Genomic DNA, 16,376 nt, shown 5'->3' on the forward strand with positions numbered 1-16,376 from the left:
TTAACCTAAAATTCATTTTGTTTTTAAATGTTGTCTCACTGTGCCTTTTAATTGTTTTAAAACATTATCATTATAACTAATATTTACGTTTAAATATGATCTGTGCCAAATGAAATTAATATTCTGTTTTTTTTTTTATGTCAATGTTTCTCTAGATTCAAAACAACTGGACCTTTGGTGAGATGCTGGATGAAAATGCCAAGACACATCCTATGCTCAGGCCATACAAAACATTTTCTGAAAAGGTATGTAGCAGTTATCTTGTTTTTGTTCCCTTCGTCTGTATGCTTTGTCTGTGCTGCTCATCAAAATGACACCCTCCTGTCTCCTGTGCTGCAGGATAAAGAGATCTATCGCTGGCCCATTAAAGAGTCCGTAAAGGCCATGATAGCGTGGGAGTGGACACTGGACAAAGCTAGGGATGGAGATGAAGATAAAACGGAGAAGAAGGCAGCTCGCAAGATCTCCCAAACTGCACAGGTAAAGCATGAAAAGACACATTAAAAGGGGTTGATAGAGAATTGGCTGTAGTGAACATATTTATATTAAAGCTATAAGATCAGGGTTTCTGATATATTGGTACAGATAGATGTTTCTAATAAAGTGCAAATGAATGCTTCTTTTCTTTTTCTTCTTCTAGGCAACATATGACCCCAGCCACGGCTACAATCCTCAGCCTATAAACATATCAGGCATGACGCTGTCCAGAGAGCTGCAGGTAACATGATGCAGTACAGAAAGTGTTTTACTGTGGGTTAATATTGCATAAGTGTTTACAATGTTCTATAGTATAAAATGCCTTTACATTAATATGCATATGCTTTTTTTTTTTACTTACAAATTCTTGGTTAACAAACACTACACTGAACACCAGTCATCAGATTACTGTTACCTGTTTTTAAACACCCAAAATCATCATTTGTTTGCTTCATTGCAACAGTGTCAGGGCTTTAAAAATGATACAGTAAAGCAGTGTGAATGGATTATTTGCAGTCATATGAAAAAGTTTGGGCACCCCTATTATTCTTAATCATTTTTAGTTCTAAATATTTGGGTGTTTGCAACAGCCATTTCAGTTTGATATATCTAATAACTGATGGACACAGTCATATTTCAGGATTGAAATGAGGTTTATTGTACAGAAAATGTGCAATATGCATTAAACCAAAATTTGACCGTTGCAAAAGTATGGGCACCCTTATCATTTTATTGATTTGAATACTCCTAACTACTTTTTACTGACTTTTTACTGAAGCACAATATTGGTTTGGTAACCTCATTGAGCTTTGAACTTCATAGCCAGGTGTATCCAATCATGAGAAAAGGTATTTAAGGTGGTCAACTGCAAGTTGTTCTCCTATTTGAATCTCCTCTGAAGAGTGGCATCATGGGCTCATCAAAACAACCTGCAAATGACCTAAAAACAAAGATTGTTCAACATAGTTGTTCAGGGGAAGGATACAAAAAGTTGTCTCAGAGATTTAACCTGTCAGTTTCCACTGTGAGGAACATAGTAAGGAAATGGAAGGAATATCAGAAAGGCAGAGAAGAAGAATGGTGAGAACAGTCAAGGACAATCCACAGACCACCTCCAAAGAGCTGCAGCATCATCTTGCTGCAGATGGTGTCACTGTGCATCGGTCAACAATACAGCGCACTTTGCACAAGGAGAAGCTGTATGGGAGAGTGATGCGAAAGAAGCCATTTCTGCAAGCACGCCACAAACAGAGTCACCTGAGGTGTTTTTTTGTGCTTTTGCATAGGCGACTATGTTTGTGGTGTGCTTGCAAAAATGGCTTTTTTCGTATCACTCTCCCATACAGCTTCTCCTTTTGTGCTTTTGCATAGGCGACTATGTTTGTGGTGTGCTTGCAAAAATGGCTTTTTTCGTATCACTCTCCCATACAGCTTCTCCTTGTGCAAAGTGCACTGTATTGTTGACCAATGCACAGTGACACCATTTTGGTTTAATGCATATTGCACATTTTCTGTTAGTACAATAAACCTCATTTCAATCCTGAAATATTACTGTGTCCATCAGTTATTAGAAACTGAAATGGCTGTTGCAAACACCCAAATATTTAGAACTAAAAATGATTAAGATTAATAGGGGTGCCCAAACTTTTCATATGACTGTATATATAAACTGTATAGACTGACAGTAACTACAACTTGCTTTTTAGTACTGTTCCACTTTCTATCTGGAGCACAGTGATCAGAGTGATACCACACACTGAGCTGAAAGTGGTTCTTATTACTCCACCATTCAACGTCCTCATTCTAAACCACATCTATTTACCAAATAAATGAACGTTCTGGTTCTGAGAGATGGGTTGAGAGATGTTTTTGGAGAGTCCAGTTTAATTTTAGCAACGTTAGCCTAGAGTCTCCTGTTGTGAAGTAAAAACATGGTTTGGCTTATCCATTGAATCTGGGGTCAGTGATGAATTGTGATACTTTAGTTTTTTTACCAAACTGTTTCCTTCTGTTCCCTTGCCTCCTTGCTGTTCCTCTCCAGTCCATGGCTGAGCAGCTTGCAGAGAACTACCACAACACCTGGGGCCGCAAGAAGAAAATGGAGCTGCAAGCGAAGGGTTCGCCTCCCTCCTTTTATTTAACTGTGTGACTATATGTCTTGCTCAGTCTTCAGTTTAACATACCCACTCTCTCTTTCTGTTCTGACCAGGAGGTGGTACTCATCCTTTGCTGGTGCCTTACGACACACTGACGGCTAAGGAGAAGGCTCGTGATAGGGAGAAGGCCTATGAGCTGCTCAGATTCTTACAGCTCAATGGATACGCAGTTACAAGGTACAAGTTCACCAGTCCTACTTCAAATACTCCGTGAGATCACAAATGTTGCACTTAAAATTATTTAGTAAGATGTGCAGATGTGCTGTTTTCTTAGAATTAGGGATGAATTGAAATAAACATTTTTGGCCGAAAACAAATTTACACATTTGGCAAAATAACAGGTTTTTTATTAAATGTACCACATTTTCAACATTAAATAAATCACATAGGCTACATTACAAGACTACAATGTGAAAACGCACAATTTCAGCATTTCTTTGCTTTATTTTACCAGTGCTGTTCTTGTAATGCATTTAGCTAGCTAGACACCTAGCAGTGCTACACTGAGAAAGGCAGTCAGTCTTTTGGTAAAGAAAAAAATGCTAAGGCTAAGGTTTTAATTGAAAACAGATGAAGTTGTGAAGAGGTAGAAACCTACTGTTTCTTGCTATTCTTGCCAGCTCTCTCCCACATTTTCTTTTTGGTATAAATTATTCGCATTAGATATTCAATACCTTTGCATTTTAGAAGTGTATTTTTTATAGATTTATATGATTTATTTTGCTGTTTGTTTGTGTATGTGTTTCGTGACAGAGGACTGAAGGATATGGAGGGTGATGTCTCCTCAATTGAAAAGCGATTTGCTTACGGGTTCCTACAGAAACTGCTGAAGTGGATGGACATCGCACAAGAGTTTATAGCACACCTCGGTATGATATAAACCTATTATGAGCTCATGAAGTAATTCATTTGACAGGAAACCTCCCTTCCATATTATTATTTTAAAACACCTCAGTGTCACTGCTGAACTAAAAATAGTTCAACAATCAGAAAAAAATCTAGTCAACAGCATCCTGTGAGCACAGGGGAAGGACTAGAGGATGACCAACACAAACTCAACAAATGAGCTTCTGTTTCTGACTTAACATCTACAAGGTGGAGCAGCTATAGGTAGGAGTGACTAATAGTGTGGACAGTGAGTGAACACAGTGTTTAAAAACTCCAGCAGCACTGCTGTATGTGATCTGCTGGATTATAACTGGTGCAACACAATAAACCGTAAGTCCTGATTTTTGCCCCCAGCATTTTGTGTTGTTTGCAGCGTTTGCACCTCGAACAGTAAGACAAATTGTGTGTGGCGTGCGGAGCTTTTAATTTTAGCTGTGTGGAAGGCCACTGTTGCTGGAGGAGCTGGCATATGTTCACAGTGTGATTTGTTACTTTGCTATATTGTAATCATCACACCAAAGCTTCATATACATTTAGAATTAGCATTAAAAATGTAGGTCTGCTTTACAGACCATTTTCTTGAGCCTGACCTGACTGGGTCTGAGAAAAGGATTGTGAAATAGGGTTGGGCATCGGGTCAGGCTCAAGCAGAGACTCAGCACTCATGCTATGTGTATCTAGATTTGAGGCTAACTTGGCAAAATAAGCTGCAGAATCCAATATCACAAAAAAACCCTTAAATTTCTGCGCTCTGTTCACCCAGGCACTCTGCCATTCACATCTAAACGTTTATAAGTGGAGTTTAAGTGTGTGCAGAATTTTACACTGTTGTAGCCACGTAAACAGAGGACGCAGCTTACACAAATCCCTCCTCCGGTAATTCTGTATACTGTGGTAATGTTCTGATACAGTTGGTAAGAAAAAAGTCAATACCTATAATACCATAAGGAGGTGGTCATCATAGTCTGACTGGACTATATATAAACAAGAAAGATCTCTGTATAGATAGCCTGTAAATAATCTGAAATCTAGACTAATTATAATGTGTAAGAAATTTCACTTTTTACATTTATTAATTCATTTGTTCTACTGTTTTATTCTGTTGGTGGGTAATGCAGTGTGTTTCTTGCCAGTTGTTTTATAATGCAATAAACTACTTTGATTAAATAAAATGATTTTAAATGTATTTAATAAGTGAAATATGCTTAAAATATTTCAGATTTATTCTTTATTATCTTTACATATCAGTATGATCTTTCTGTGGTAATGAATCTGCTTCCTCTGCGTGGCTGTCCGTGTGCAGAGGCGGTGGTCAGCAGTGGCCGTGTGGAGAAATCGCCTCATGAGCAGGAGATCAAGTTCTTTGCGAAGGTTAGTCATTTTGAAATCTGAATGAACTGGGCTCTTTTATGTGTATGAAGTCTGAACGGCTTCACTTACACCACGTTCATGGCAGGAAACAGACACTGAACTGTTAAGCTCTGTCATATAAGGAAGTGTGTATGTGTTTTGCAGATCCTCCTGCCACTGGTCAATCAGTACTTCAAAAACCACTGCCTCTACTTTCTGTCCACTCCGGCTAAAATCCTGGGCAGTGGTGGTCATGCGTCCAACAAGGAGAAGGAGATGATCGCCAGGTTAATCTTCAGTCTTTAAACCACACGAACAGTAATAATATGTAAAGTCTGGAGGTGTCAAATTTACACATTTATTATGACAAATTAATCACAGAAAAATGAACACCTAAAAAGGTCAATGTAACTGTAATAAACACCAGGACCAGAAGAGACACACGCTGATTAGATTTTCTCAGTTTATTAGCAGTTTATTAGGTGTATGTGTCTTCTATAATTCATTCATTTGCTCACAGAACATTTCATTAATTTTTAAATCGCTTGACAGCCCAAGAAAAATCTGTCATCTTTCTTATTTTCCATTTTTCTGACTATGCGTTCCTTGTTCTCCCAGTGTTTTCCTTTCTTGGTCACTTTGTCTGATTCTTTTCTCTCCCTCTGCTCCTTCCTGACCTTCTGCTTCTTCTTCTGCTGCAGTATTTTCTGTAAGATGTCTGCTCTGGTCAGACACAGAGTATTTCTCTTTGGTAAGATCCCTGCACCTGCACTGATTCTATTCTATTCTGTTCTGCTTTGCATGGTCCCTTTCTTAACAGGGTTCATTTTGACAACAAATTTTGATTTAGTTTTAGTCATAGTCTTGTGACGAAAATGGCATCTAGTTTTAGTCGACTAATTATCATAAGAATATACTCGAATAAAACTACAGTCAATTTAGTCAACTAAAATGTAAAGGGTGTAAATGTAAATGTAGATTTACATTTAATTATCAACTTTACACTTGAAACATGTATTAACCAGTTGTGTAATATTATTATTGATTAAATGTGAAATATATTTATATTTATGTATAATTTAACATATATTTTACATATTAACTTTGAGTCGAGCCCCATAAGTAACAACAGATCACAGGCGAGTCTGTCCTCCCGGGTTTTGTATCTGATCGCGGGTACTGAGAGACGGGTACTGATTGGTTGACAACCCTGCTTGTCAACCCTCTCCTCCTACACTAAGGTAGCAGTGATTGGATCTCTTCCTAACCGGTCCGTACTATTTAGTTTTCGTCTTGAAAAAAAGGTTCGTTGGCGAAAACTATGATGAAAAATATCCGTCAACGAAATTAACACATTAACACTGCTAAATCATTTGTGTTAACAAAATATCATTATTATTATTTTTTCTTCCCACGGGAATGCATTCTGATGTGGCTGTAAACCTTTGTCAAAAGCTTCTACAGCTCTACAGTTTTTTTTTTTTTTAGCACAAACATAAACCTGTAGTATAGGTTTACAAATTTTGTTGTTTGACCATGTAGCGCAGCACCAGTTTGGAGATGATGTGATATGTAAGAAATACATACAAATTCTGAAAGAGTTTATTAGACTTAGTTTAAAGGTGTTTGTGCGTACGTATAATCAATATATTGTCATCATTTTGTATATCATCATCCATTATAACTCTCGCTATGAGAATTATTGGTGAAATGTTCAGAACTTTGTACAGTGACTTTCCCCTCAGACCCCAACTGAGAGAATATACACAGCTTTTTCTTAATTTAGCTTTAGTGTCTGTGTAATGATACAGATATATTAAGTATTTTGTTTGTATAATTAATTTGTATCATTAGGGATAAAACATCTAAACCTGTTGAATAACATTTACCTTTTTTAACATGTTTACTATTTACCTTTAAAGTTAAACATCCAAAAATATTAAGAATGTTATGTGCCTGTTTGTGTGTGTGTGTGTGTGTGTGTGTGTGTGTGTGTTTGGTCATTCAGGCACAGATGCTCCGGCCATCGTTAACTGTCTCCACATCCTCGCCCGCTCGCTGGATGCCAGGTTCATTTGTCATTGCTTGTATTTTTGCATCAGCTTACTCTTCATTCATGTCTCAGTAATCCTTCAGTGAGTGGCTGCTTTGTTCTGCTTCTGGTTCTCTGTAGGACGGTGATGAAATCTGGCCCTGAGATTGTGAAGGCTGGGCTTAGGTCGTTCTTTGAGAGTGCAGCTGATGACATTGAAAAGATGGTGGAGAACCTCAAACTGGGAAAAGTGTCCAAAGGCAACCAGGTAATGAAAGACAGACAGATCACCTGGGGTGAGTTATAGTAAGAGTCTGCTTAGCACTTACATTCTGGCAGTTATGCTTCACCATGTAGGATAGATGAGAAAATTATATAAAAAAAATGTCAATAAAGAAGACCTCCTTAATACATGTGGAGGTGTTTAGTGTGGAGGTGTGAGGTGTTTTGTGTTCAGATTTGTATATGTGGTTTCACTGTTATTTATAAACATGGATTGAAATACAGAGCTGAACTAAACACACCAGCGTTCTAAAGTCTTAATATATTTTTGTCCATATATATTGATTGGTAGATAATAACTTGAATAATTACCTGATAAAACGTTGGTGTTTTTTGTATGTTGTTTGTCTGGTTTAACACTGGACTCCTCTGTGTCTTAGCCAGTGAAAGGTGTCTCCCAGAATATAAACTACACCACCGTCGCCCTGCTGCCTGTCCTCACATCACTGTTTGACCATGTAGCACAGCACCAGTTTGGAGATGATGTGATATGTAAGAAATACATAAAAATATATCTGAAATATATTATTAGATTTATTCGTAGTTCGAAAGTGTTTGTGTGATTCTTTAGTACCATCTGCACTGAGTTTTATCTATTCTTTCTGTACAGTAGACAGTTACACTATGATGTTGTTTCCTAAAGATATTACTTATGGTTAAATGGTTTGTTTGTGACTGATTTTAGTGGATGACCTGCAGATGTCCTGCTATAGAATTATGTGCAGCATCTACTCTCTCGGCACAGTCAAAACTCCTCATGCAGAAAGGTACTTTTAACCATATTCTAAACAATTTTTTATCATAGTCTATTCTATTGCACTTTGTTACAGTTTATATATTTATATATCATTTTATATTATATATTTTTTTCTATACCATGCTGTTTCATGAATGTCTTTAGAGCTGTTGTTGGCAGGCTACAGCCCCCACCAAATGTTTTATTCTATATATTGAATGAGCTTGTGTTTAAACTATTTTTCTAAATCAGCTATAAAGTATGTTTATAAGGTCATGGCTTTCTCTAGACCCCCTAGTCAAGTGTACCCCTCCATTCATAAACATATAATGACATGCTTGCTATGTTCTGTCACAGTGTACTGACTAAACAAATACTTTCTTTTTACTCTTGATATTGTCAGTGGTTTCCTTACGCTACAACCCTGCTAAAAGTTGTTTATCATAGATAGAAAACAGCTGAATCTGCTTAAGAGTGAGTTAAGTGTGCAGAATAATTTGACATATCAATGTAGTTTCCAAGAATTCTAAAATTCAGTGCTATCTGTCTCTTTGTGAAACTCTGCTAGGTAAGACTCTAGAGGTTAATATAAAAATGCTAAATGTTTAATTTGTTTGTGCTCCTGTTTCTCAGGCAGCGCCCCGCTCTGGGCGAGTGCTTAGCCCACCTGGCCGCTGCGATGCCTGTGGCCTACCTGGAGCCTCAGCTCAATGAGTACAATGCTTTCTCTGTCTACACTACCAAAACCCCCCGAGAGAGAGCCAGTGAGTGGATTCCTGTTTACAGCATCTCTGCTGACACTTTATTCTAAAATATGTCCGCAACAGTTCCTATGAATCCTGTGTTCATTATGCAGTATACCTTATATCAATCATCCTAAGCTTGTTTTATAACTCATAAGTGCTTACAGTGACAAACCCTAACACATTATAAAGCACAAGTGTGTGACTTCATTAAAATATGCTTTACAATGCCTTATATTAGTATGTTCAGTGTTCTTATGAACAAATATAATGCATTATGACGCCTCTCTTAACAAAGTTACATACTGTTTTTTGTAATCTACTGTGTACTAGTATAATGTATTATGTATGCTGTATAATGCTTTATAAATGCATTATGAATACAGGATTCATATGAAGTGCAACCAAGATGTTTTATGAAAAGTATAAGAAAGAAGAAAAGCTCTTTATAAAAACCTGTAGAGAGTGGGATTCATTTAGCAATCTTCTTAAATTCGGTCTACATCAGATTACAGAATTTCCTAGATCTCTTATTTCATAAGGATGGATCATATAATCCTTATAAATTGAGCAAATCCCAAATGAGAAAACATTGGTCAATATCAGAATCTATGTTAAAAGTTGTCTGTGTGAGGAAGAAATAAGAGTGGCCCAATATGATTAATGATATATATTTAGTGCTTTTTAGTTACTGCTTTCTCTCTTTCTCTAAGTTCTGGGTCTTCCTAACGAGGTGCAGGAGCTATGTCTGGATATTCCGGAGCTGGACATACTGATGAAAGAGATCGGTCACCTGGCCGAGTCTGGAGCTCGTTATACGGAGATGCCTCATGTGATCGAGATCACTCTTCCCATGCTGTGTAACTACCTGCCCCGCTGGTGGGAGCGTGGACTGGAGAACTTTCCACAGCTGGAGGGGCAGCTCTGCACTGATGTTACCTCAGACCACCTCAACCAGCTGCTGGGAAGCATCATGAAGATTGTTGTGAACAACCTGGGCATTGATGAAGCTCCCTGGATGAAAAGACTTGCTGGTGAGGAGCAGCAACACTGGCACAGACTGCTGACATTAATACAGGGGTGCAGTTGTGTTGTTTTGTTTGCAGCAGTTAGTTATTTATGCAGTGAAGAACATGTAGTTCTGATTGCAATTACTTTGGTACCCAAGCTGTCACTGAGAATTTGGTGTTACCATGCATTAGCTCAGTAACATGTATATTGCGATTAGCTGTTACTGAGAATGTGTGTGTGTGTGTGTGTGTGTTTTACAGTGTTTTCGCAGCCTATTGTAAGCAGGGCCAAGCCAGAGATGCTGAAGTCGCACTTCATTCCTACCATGGAAAAGCTGAGGAAGCGCACAGCAAAGGTGGTGGCTGAGGAGGAGCATCTGCGCATGGAGGGCAAATCAGAGGGAGACGAGGAGGAGGGGACCATTAGGGACGAGTTCGCTGTTTTGTGCAGAGATCTGTACGCCCTCTACCCTCTGCTCATCCGCTACGTCGACAACAACAGGTGCAGCGCCCCCTCACTGTCTTTTAGTTTTTACTCATCCAGCAAGACCTCCCTGAAAATTTATATTCAAGATGTTAAACAGATGAGATGATTGATGATTTAAGTATGATAATTAGCTGTTCAGACATAATCAATCAATGAACCTTTATTTTGAGGAACATTTGAGACACATCCTCATTTTAATGTAACTGAACATTTACCATAAACACAAACTGAGGGAGAAAATAAAAATAATATTTTATTATATTATTTATTATAAACAAAAAATAAGCATGCTAAAACCATTACATATAACTTATATAAAATCAAATTACGATAAAAAAAATAAAATAAGAAGATGATGAAATATATTTTAACATATATATATATATATATATATATATATATATATATATATATATATATATATATATATATATATATATATATGTATATATATATATAAGAAATACTTTAAAAGAAGAAACTCTAAAAACATAACATTATTTTTAGGTAGATGGTTCATAATATATAAACAGAAATAAGGAAAATTAACAAGAACTAAAATATAGAATGGAGGTGGTTAGAAATTAAAATTATAAAATTACTGACACAAGCAAGTCAAGCTTTACTGTTCTTTGTTGTGAATTCCAGTTAGCTGAATTCATGTGACTAAATGCAGATTTTTCATGTTAAGTAAGAACTCTGATCTACGCATTTGAGTATGTTGGATAATGATAGTTATTTATATTTATCAGAGAACTGATTTATGCTGGCATGCCAAACAACCTATTCATACAGTGATGAGTTTTATAAGGATCACCAATGGGTGAACTACTATAATACTATAAGGCTCCAGTGGTAGAGGCATATTTGTGAATTACATCACTGTAGTCCAGGTAATAAATAATAAAGCTTATTAAAGTTTAAGTGTTTTAAGGTTCTTGTTTGGGTTGTTTCAGGGCAAGATGGCTGACCTGCCCTGACCCTGATGCTGAAGAGCTTTTCCGGATGGTGGGAGAAGTCTTCATCTTCTGGTCCAAATCGCATGTGAGAAACTCACTTCAGAAAAGTAGACTAAATGCAAAGGGTTAAACTGTTGTAAAATAATGAACAGCCTAATCTGCTGTAATTTTTAGGAATAGGGTTACACTGATAATCTGAATGGTCGGGACTTCTCTCTCTTCCTGCAGAACTTTAAACGTGAGGAGCAGAACTTTGTGGTGATGAATGAGATAAACAACATGTCCTTTCTCACCGCCGACAGCAAGAGTAAGATGAGCAAGGTGAGATGAGTGGTTTACAGGTCCCGGCTGAGAGGAACATTCAGGAGCACTATATTACCCTCAGGATTTAAAGAACATTTCATTTGTTCTTGTGCATTTAGTTATGGAGCAGAACTGAGTTTCCCAAATACCTGTTTGCACAAAGCCAGTGATAAATAGTGGAGCGATCATCACACTAAACTCGCTCTTTTCCAGTAACATTATTTAAATGCTACTGACCTAAGTAAAGAAAAAAAACCTGATTTGTGGATGAAAACGTTTCCATCTCACATCATTCTACAATTTGTTGTTGGCTAATAGTAATATAATATAAATCAAGCTTCTGACAAGACTTTCAACATAATCAAATAAAGTAATTAAAACCTGGTAACCAGGATTAAGTATGGGGTTGGGATTATGCACAGGGCTGTATTTGATTTACCTGCACCCCAAAAATTATATTTTGGCAGGTGAAAACAGGCTAATTGATATATATGTATATATAATACAGACGTTCTCATCATGAAAGTATTGTATGTAGACTGTGTAGGACTTTTGCATGCCTATATTTTTATACTAAAACAAGGTGATTGAATTACCTGCTTACTGAAAGAGCTCATTTTGTAACATGATACAACTATTCTTAACCTAATGTAAATTTTATAAGAAAGTAAATATTTTCTAAAAAGAAGTATACTATTGTCAGTATCACATAAAAAATATTTTACTTACTGGCAGTTCTTCCTGACAATGCATCAGAATTTTATGTCAAGTCATTTTTAGATTATTAAGTCAAAAGAAATGTATATATTTATTGTATGTCACTGGTCCTATCTTTTTTTTCCATTGTTTGAACCCTGTATAAATATTTCTGGCTAAATAGATCAATAGAAATGCTCTATTTTACACTGACTTCCATTCATAAGTAAATCTAAAATCACAATTTCTCGTACATCTTCGTCGAATCACATTACATTATTTTTACGTTCTGCAATAATTTAATAATGAGACATATTTATTGTCGAGTAACTACATTTGAGATGATTTCACTTCTCAAGTCATCCAATTTGCAGTCTAAGGTTAGGATTAACTGACCTAATTTACCCTCTAACATGAGCAGCATGGTGTTGATGAACCCTGTTCTGAAACAAAAGCAGATCATTGTGTTAACCCAACAGCCTGGATGCTCATCCACATGAAAAGGTAAAGTATTAAAGTGATGTTAAAGGCTGGTCTGGACCTACTGTCCAGTGAGTAATGGATGGATGTTGTATGGGTTATATGAAACGAGGCTGTCTTTGTGTGCGTGTGTGCGTGTGTGTTTTGTTAACGGATTTCTCTTTCTGACTGTTCCTTGTCCCTGTGTTCGGCGTGGACGCTGCTGTGTTTCTAGGCTGGAGACTCTGAGGTTAGATGCTCTTCCTGCACGCCCGCTGTGCTGCCGCATGGCACCCCACATCCTGGGGGTCTTTTCATCAACCCCCCTGGCACACTGGCACCCACAGCACTCCAGCACCTAGTACACTAGCACCCAGTGCATGCCAGAATATAGCAGCAGCTTTGGATGAAGCAGTTAAAGCAATAAAAACTGCTTTTGCCAGAGGTGTCATTAAGCTGATTGTGACACATAGTGTCTTTGGCTTCATATTTTGCTTTTGGCTTTAGTTTATATAAAACTTGATGTAATTTGTTTTAATAAAACCAGAATATGGCATTTTTTATTTTAGACAAATGTAAAAAAAAAAAAAAATCTGATTAGGGAAAAAATGTATATCTAAAAGATTGTACCAGTTATTTCTATACATTGTACTTGTTTAATGTAGAAAGATATTATGACCAGATGTATGCATAATTTCTTGCATTATTAGTAATTTTAAAAAACATTATTTCAAATGTATTCGACCAGCTATAAGGCTATGTGTCTATTTTATAGCTCCGTTTACATTACCAGACTTGGCTACTGCGCTTGCAGAGATCTCCACACGGGGAGAGGGTTGAGGGTGATTATCATAACAGGGGTTAGCACAACAGGTTAGCACATCGTCGTGTCTTTGATTGAATGTTTTTGTTGAGGGCTGAGACTTTATCTATGAGCAGACCCCTTATGTTGAGCTTTACAGGAACTCCCATTAATATTTGAGATTAAATTTAAACAATAAAATGAAAACTTAGTCTAGGACTAGACTTAATTCTTGTCTGAGAAAACACTTACATTACTTGAAAGTTATGTTAGTCTTTACACAAACATGTGTAACTGCATAATTTTAGCCAAACAATCACTGTAGTGCTTTAAGCCTCGTCATGCCTGTGGACAGAAATGCGCCCCCTGGCTGATGGGCGCCTCCAGTCCTGCCGGTGTGTGCAGGGGGGAGTCTGAATGGGGCGTTTGATGAAAGTTTCTGTAGCAGACAGTCAGGCTCATGGCTCTTGGCTTCTTCATCATAAGCTGGAGCCTTGAACCATCACCCTGACCGCTCTTTTAGCCTGCGTGCACCACTGTCCGGGATGGGATCATCACACGTATTGTTTCAGAAACAGAATCAGTTTCTTGTGTTTTTTGTTAGAAAGGCTGGTTGCAGAGTTGGCGTCCAGGACGGTTCAGCTAAGCCAGTTTATGAGATCCACTCAATATTGAACCGTATATTTCTGTTTTTCTCATGAACTGGCTGATCTGAAGGGAAACTGACTCCAGCCTGAGTGGTTGGTTGGTTTGTTTTGTTGGATTTTTGGATTGCAATACAGCTTCCTTGAGGCCAAGGAGGCAATCAGGTCCATCTCATTAATTCCTGTTGTTCTAACAGTTGTCTTACTGGAATATCGTGGTTTTAAACTCCATGTAACTCTTGAACCCCTCCCCATCCTTCCCCTTTTAACCCATGACCCCTAATGCAATCAAACATAACTGATTGAAATGGGATTGTGGAAAAAAGGGTTGTTAAATTTGCAGTAGGCAACTTACAAATTGTGCTTTATACCAACATTACAACAAGTCCTCATGCTTGCAGACAAACCAATATGAAATTGTCCTCAGTGGGCCAGTCAGTGAGTTCACTGGTGCTAAACAACACAAAACAATGCAAAAATAAGCACACACCCAGTGTGACCCAAGGAGGTCCTGATATAGTCCCTGTTGGGATTTAAGAGTGATGCTATGCTGTGTATCTTACTGGAATACTTAACGCTCAATGCCAACTTCAGCTTTGAGTGGATTGTGGGATTGAGTATATAATAAATGTTCAGAGAATAAAAATCAACTGTAAAATATATGTGTACATATCTTTAAAATGTACAGTTGGTTTGACATCACAAGAGGACATTTTGAGAAAGTGTATTATATTGATTAATTACTCATATAGTCCTGCGTTTTTGACAAACATGTAAACGCAGTATTTACTAGCAGCTTTAGCCTGGTACCTCTCGTTGTGTACTAAAGAAGCACATACCAGATTCCAAACATGTCTGGGATGAACAAATACAATTTTCAGCAGCTATTTTGCAAAATCTATACATTTGAAAACATACTTTTACATACTGAAACAAGGCAGTTAGATGGTTTGCAGGTTAGTATCAGTATGAGCGTGACTGTCAGGGTCACATATCCTACATCACTTAGCAGATAGAGCATGAGCTTTTAGTGTTGTGTTAGTGTGACTTTGTGATTTGTGTCTCTGTTAGCGCAGATAGGCTTTACCTGCAGCCCTAATGCATGAACTCTGTATGTTTGAGTACAGTGTGCATGCTTCACATTCCCATAATACAAGCATGTGCATCTTCCCTCTGTAAGATATTAAACTGATCTCTAACTGGTCTCTCTCTCCCTGCAGATAGAACAGATAGATGAGCTCAATTATCCTCCTTTCCTCCCTATCTCCTTCACTAAGCCTCCTTCTCTTGTCCTCTTTGACGACAAGTGATATTAAAAGTTTGTGGCTACCTTCCCATTAATGATCCCAACATTTAAAACACTAAATCAGCCCTCAGACTAAGTTCATATATGGGCTTATTCTGGTCATTAGATGAAGGAGGATTTAACTAAGTCGCATACCAAATTTTGAAGCCACTCCAAAGAAAGTGCATAGAAATTAAAAACGTTCTGAAAATTGTGTAGTGCAACATGTGTTGATTTTGAGTTTCCAGTTTTAATTCCAATCCTGAAATTCCAATACTGAAATCCTTTAGCCCTCATCTTTACAAATAAATATATAAGCCAACATAATAGCAGCTGTCAAATAATTCAGCATTATATACCTTGGCAGGTATATTTGTAGTGCTATAAATTCGACTTAAACATTTCTGCAGATTTCTCTGCGGCTGTATTTTCTATCAAGTTGCAATCTGGTATGTAGAGTCTATTAGACATTCAACAAGTGATACAAAAAAAGCAAGGCACCCGAATATTAAATAGATTCTGGATGCTATCAGCCAATTAGATTTCAGGTGGTTTGTGACAGGTACAACAACCCTCCAGGTGGGTAGATGGCGCTCTCTCCCCACATCACTCCTAGGGTGATGTCCACAACACAGGGCGTCTGTGAGCTGATGTACCAGAACCGAGCTGCTGCGCGGTTAAAATTAATGGGTGCTTGTAAATATTTTAGGTTTATAAAACATTTCAATATTAAAAAACAAATTACATTTATGACAAAGCCTTTTTAACTAAACATTAATAAAGTAGTTTCTAATTAAAACCATATAAAATGATTAAAAGTAAAATGTATGTTTGAAAAGGTAAAAAAAGTGAAAACACATTACAAATGTTCAAAACAGCTGCTGGATTTAGTTTAGTAAAGAGTTTAATGGAATGGCAGCAAGATGTGAGACTCAGGTGTTGGACAGGAGAATGACCTGCTAAAAGCAGTCAGATATCTTTGGTTTCTTGGTTTATGCTGTTTTTTACCAATATAGGAAGTTAATTAGATAAATAGTACACTGAAGGGGAAGATTTTGTAGGAGTGT

The 16,376-nt window shown here is 37.3% G+C and overlaps 1 protein-coding gene across 4 annotated transcripts in view; it reads left to right on the forward strand.

Moving 5' to 3' along the window:
* Positions 1 to 16,376, forward strand: part of ryr1a (ryanodine receptor 1a (skeletal)) — a 107,675-nt gene that overhangs the window by 53,980 nt on the left and 37,319 nt on the right. For all 4 annotated transcript variants that reach the window (XM_049468560.1, XM_049468562.1, XM_049468561.1 and 1 more), the window contains exons 55-72: positions 156 to 245; positions 340 to 480; positions 641 to 718; positions 2,519 to 2,594; positions 2,687 to 2,810; positions 3,387 to 3,502; positions 4,825 to 4,892; positions 5,037 to 5,158; positions 5,573 to 5,622; positions 6,880 to 6,940; positions 7,045 to 7,171; positions 7,566 to 7,677; positions 7,871 to 7,952; positions 8,555 to 8,685; positions 9,378 to 9,698; positions 9,936 to 10,176; positions 11,118 to 11,205; positions 11,349 to 11,441. In XM_049468560.1, the coding sequence (XP_049324517.1) occupies positions 156 to 245; positions 340 to 480; positions 641 to 718; positions 2,519 to 2,594; positions 2,687 to 2,810; positions 3,387 to 3,502; positions 4,825 to 4,892; positions 5,037 to 5,158; positions 5,573 to 5,622; positions 6,880 to 6,940; positions 7,045 to 7,171; positions 7,566 to 7,677; positions 7,871 to 7,952; positions 8,555 to 8,685; positions 9,378 to 9,698; positions 9,936 to 10,176; positions 11,118 to 11,205; positions 11,349 to 11,441 (2,121 nt within the window). The remainder of the gene's footprint in view (positions 1 to 155; positions 246 to 339; positions 481 to 640; positions 719 to 2,518; positions 2,595 to 2,686; positions 2,811 to 3,386; positions 3,503 to 4,824; positions 4,893 to 5,036; positions 5,159 to 5,572; positions 5,623 to 6,879; positions 6,941 to 7,044; positions 7,172 to 7,565; positions 7,678 to 7,870; positions 7,953 to 8,554; positions 8,686 to 9,377; positions 9,699 to 9,935; positions 10,177 to 11,117; positions 11,206 to 11,348; positions 11,442 to 16,376) is intronic.

Source organism: Astyanax mexicanus, chromosome 20 (genome assembly GCF_023375975.1).
Source record: "Astyanax mexicanus isolate ESR-SI-001 chromosome 20, AstMex3_surface, whole genome shotgun sequence".
Classification (NCBI taxonomy): domain Eukaryota; kingdom Metazoa; phylum Chordata; class Actinopteri; order Characiformes; family Acestrorhamphidae; genus Astyanax; species Astyanax mexicanus.